This window comes from Mus pahari, unplaced genomic scaffold (genome assembly GCF_900095145.1).
Source record: "Mus pahari unplaced genomic scaffold, PAHARI_EIJ_v1.1 scaffold_5090_1, whole genome shotgun sequence".
Classification (NCBI taxonomy): domain Eukaryota; kingdom Metazoa; phylum Chordata; class Mammalia; order Rodentia; family Muridae; genus Mus; species Mus pahari.
The window spans coordinates 54,843-59,454 of record NW_018392270.1 but is presented as its reverse complement, the minus strand read 5'-3'; the positions used below and the strand labels follow the sequence as shown (position 1 = coordinate 59,454).

The 4,612-nt window shown below is 39.3% G+C and overlaps 1 protein-coding gene across 1 annotated transcript in view; it reads right to left on the bottom strand.

Moving 5' to 3' along the window:
- Positions 1 to 2,871: 2,871 nt before the first annotated feature.
- The window catches only part of LOC110314910 (T-cell surface glycoprotein YE1/48-like), a 5,420-nt gene continuing 3,679 nt past the window's right edge, over positions 2,872 to 4,612 (bottom strand). Inside the window, exon 3 of the mRNA XM_021189104.1 lies at positions 2,872 to 2,979. Within this exon, the coding sequence (XP_021044763.1) occupies positions 2,872 to 2,979 (108 nt within the window). The remainder of the gene's footprint in view (positions 2,980 to 4,612) is intronic.

The window sequence follows — 4,612 nt, the reverse complement described above, 5'->3', positions numbered from 1 at the left end:
GAGGTGGATGCTTGCAGCCACCCATTGGACTGAGTGTGGAGTCCCTGATGGAGAAGTTGGAGAAGGGACTGAAGGAGCTGAAGGGGTTTGCAGCCCAGGGTGGGGAGCAACACTGTCAACTGGCCAGATCCCTGGAAGCTTCCAGGACAGGACAACCAACCAAAGAGATACATTGTGCGACCCATGGTTCCAGCCATGTATGTGGCTGAGAATGGTCTAGTTGTATATCAAGGGCAGGCATAGCTCTTGGTCCTGTGGGTGTTCGATACCCCAGTGTAGGGGAATGACAGTTCATGGAGGTAGAGAGGATGGGTGGGTGAGGGAGCACCCTCATAGAAGCAGGTGGAGGGGGGTGGAATACAGGGTTTTTTGAGGGGAGACCTGAAGAGGGGATAACTTTTGAAATGTAAATAAAGAATATATTTTTAAAAAATCAGAAATTCAAGGCATGTTTGGTAAATACAGTGCGTTTGAACCAAGCTAGTCTAATGAGAATTTATGCCAAAGAATAGCAGAAAAATACAGACATCCAACAAACTAATTTGATCTGAAATGTCAAAGAGAAAAATCTTTAACAAATGATCACCTTTCTTTAAACTTGGATTTAAACTGGAGAGTAACACAGTATTAAATTTACTATAGGAACACCAAAGGAAGATAAATGAAATCAAGGTTGCCATGAACATACAGGAGGGGAGAGGAGAGAGGAGACTGGATTCAGTATACACATTAGTCAGCTATGAGATTTTATTTGAGTACAATCAATGAAGGATGTGTATTGAACGTGAGCAAGAAGGAAAAGAATGCAGCAGACACTAATCCTTCACAAATACACGTGCTGCATAGAGGCTGCATCATGAGATCTTAACTTTCCTCCCATAATGATGCTCACCTAGACCTGCACACTAGAAACACAAGTGAGGCTCACGCTGCTAACTGGGTTCATTAGAAGATGGTATTGTAACAGATGCACAAAGTTTTGTGTCTTTGCACTGGAGTAATTGCTTGTGGTGGATGCAGGAACCATCTCACCACTGAACTCCCTTAGGCAGACCTCAGGTCTGACGCTAGTAACACCATCATAAGGCAACAGTTCTGTAGCACAGCCAAGGTACAAAAAGATATCTTAACTTGGATTCAGGCATCTTCTCTCCCTCTGGCACCTCACTTTAAATGTTACCACTTGTTCTTCTCTGACTTTGTATGGTTGTATTGGATGTAAATAAATTTATTATCTCTGTGGTCAGACACAGAGGCAAATACCAGAAATCTAAGTGCTTGGGAGAAGGATCCTGAAGACTAGTGCTAGTCTGTGTTAAACGATAATTTATATAGAAAAAATTAATAACAATACTAATAATCTCATTGATTAGAACTCATTAATACACCTTATACTGCTATTTGTCTTCTGGCCACTTCTGTGACAGCATGTTTAAGAGTGTCCTTCATAGAAAGAAAGGGAGGTATTTTCTGGAAGCTAGCTGTCCAGAGTGACAGGGCCACATTTATAATATAATTGACCCAGAACCAGACTGGCTATGTTTCAAGGCACTGAAGAAAACTATCTCTGAGAGAGTCATCACTGTGGGTACCGTGCCTCAGAGAGTTTCTGTAGCTGCTGAAGAAGAAGCTCAGTGAATGCCACAAATTAAATGACATTATGAACAAAAACAGACAGAAACAGTACATAAATCTCAAGAAAAAAAAGAAACAGACAAACGAATTTAAAACTTGCACATGTAAAATAAGCATGATGGACATCTTTCAAGTGAGAATAGACAACCAGACACCCCTGTTCATAGTCCCAACACCAGAGAGATGAAGATATGTGGATAAATAATTCAAGGACAGACAGGGTAAGATGAACCCTTAACTCAAATTAACAAAATATCATACATTGCTGTTCATTATGGGATTCTAAAATTTAGAATGAGTCAGACAAGTTAGAGGCCTCAGAGGTCTCACACTTATATTTGTACTTCAGCAAATGAAATATTTCTTTAATTCAATTTTTCGATATGTCTGAGTCAAAATCAACTTTTACATAATAGACTGTGCTTCAAGAAAATTGTTAGGATTTTTAGTCCTATAAAATGTGGTACTTCCTAAGTGGAGAAAATGGTGCTGAAGATAATGAAGTCAAATTGCATTAACTTTTACAGTTATGGCCTAAACTTGGGTTTCTCTCAACCTCCAACAAAGCAGCATCTTTAACAGTGAGTAGAAGTCAGTGCAGAGATGTGGACATTGGTCAAAATGCTTAGGAGAAGCATTTTGTGCTCAGCCCTAAAGGAGACATCTACATCAACTTCTTCCCTTCCATGCTATCAGCAAGACTCAACGAACAACATCAAAGAGGATATAGAAAGAATGTAGGCACCAGAGAAGGGGAAATGCTCTTTTAAATGTAGGCTCTGGATAAGATGATTTCCAAAAACATAGGCACGAACATTTAAATCTTAACTAATCACTTTTCTTAGGTGACAGATGCTAGAAAGAAGAGATTCATTCTTTTTTATCATATTTCCACTGGTGGGTTTCTTTGCTCCAGTGGATGACCATGTACCATAATTACAAAGACATGAGTTAGCAGGGCATATATTAGAGCTGATGCAGAGGTAGCCTTTAGGGCAGAGTTGGGATGACACAATCATATTTTATTTTATATATGTGAAGTACTGAAGAAAAACAAATACTATTAATAAAAATCTTCCCTCTATAACACTTTTTCAGACTCTATCTTATGCAACTTGTCCTTACCCCTGAGCTCCATAGAAAATGAAGAAATCCATGTGAAATGAGAGAAAACCCTTTGCACACAATCCTCCCAATTCCCACATCCCTGTTAGAATCTGAAGGGCTCTCAGAAACTCACAGTTTAGATGGGCCATTGTCAATCCATGCCCAATCTTTTTTCTTATTATCGTATGACAATCCGAACCAGTAACTGTCTGAAAGAACCAGGAGATGAAGCAACTTCTGTAAAGGAAACAACAGACCTTACCATAAAATTTCTGTCTGATTAGAGAAGAACAAGAAGGAAAAGTTCCCAGCATTCCTGTGTCATTCTCTGCTGGCCTATCCTCCCACTGTTCAGTCCCACTCTTCTCATTTTCTAAAGTAGTTTCCTACAGTAGCACATTTAAATATTATACTATGCCAGTTCAATAAGTTATTTAAAATAAAACATTCAGGGGTCCTGAGATACTGGGTTCATTACATGATTTTTAGCTATGTTTCTTAGACCTAGTCTCACTATATAAACAAGTCTGTCCTTGAACTTACAATCTTCCTGTTCAAGGCCCATTAAAACTTATATATCATTAAAGAAATTCTGATCCTATAAGAAATTATTCAAATGTGAATTCTGGAATATTTCATAAGCACTGAGGATGTGTTCATATGGGAATAATGCCCTGTTTTCAAAGAAAATTTATAAAGATGAAAACTGCTCTGTAAAACACTGTGCATTGCCTTATTTATAATAGCCAAAAGCTGGAAAGAAACCAGATGTCCCTCAACAGAGAAATGGATACAGAAAATGTGGTACATTTACACAATGGAGTACAACTCAGCTATTAAAAACAATGAATTCATGAATTTTTTAGGCATATGGATGGATCTGGAGGATAGCATCCTGAGTGAGGTAACCCAATAACAAAAGAACTCACATGATATGCACTCACTGATAAGTGGATATTAGCCCAGAAACATAGAATACCCATATACAATTTGCAAAATTCAAGAAAATCAAGAAAAAGGAAGACCAATGTGTGTAGATTTTTCATTCCTCCTTAGATAGGGGACAATATATCCATGGAAGGAGTTACAGAAGCAAAGTTTGGAGCTAAGACGAAAGGATGGACCATCCAGAGACTACCCCACCTGAGAATCAATCCCATAATCAGCCACCAAACCCAGACACTATTGCACATGCCAGTTAGAGGAGCTAGAGAAAGTACACAAGGAGCTGAAGGGGTCTGCAACTCTATATGTGGAACAACAATATGAACTAATCAGTACCCCCAGAGCTCTTGTCTCTAGCTGCATATGTAGCAGAAGATGACCTAGTCAGCCGTCATAGGGAAGAGAGGCCCCTTGGTCTTGCAATCTTTTTAGGTCCCAGTACAGGGGAAAGCCAGGGTCAAGAAGTGGGAGTGGGTGGGGAGGGGAGCAAGGCAGGAGAAGGGTATAGGGGACATTTGGGATAGCATTTGAAATGTAAATGAAGAAAATATCTAATAAAAAATGAAAAAAAATACACTGTGCATTAAGATCCATGCTCCAGAGAGGATAGAGAAGTGACAGAACTGAGTAGGTGGGGAGATATTTGCTAGTATTGAAGGGATTTTACATATGACACTTGAGTGCTCTAAAGATGTCTAATTAAGTGAGTAATTGTATTTTAAAATATGAGTGTGTTTAAATTTATTTGTTAGTGGTGTTAGTCTCTCTCTATCTCTCTATCTTAGGCTCTCTGTCTTTCTGTCTCCTTTCTCTTTATGTGTGTGTTTGTGTGTGTGCATGTGTGTGTGCATGTGTGTGCGCGTGCGCGTGCGCGTGCGTGTGTGTGTGTGTGTGTGTGTGTGTGTGTGTGTGTGTGTGTGTGTGT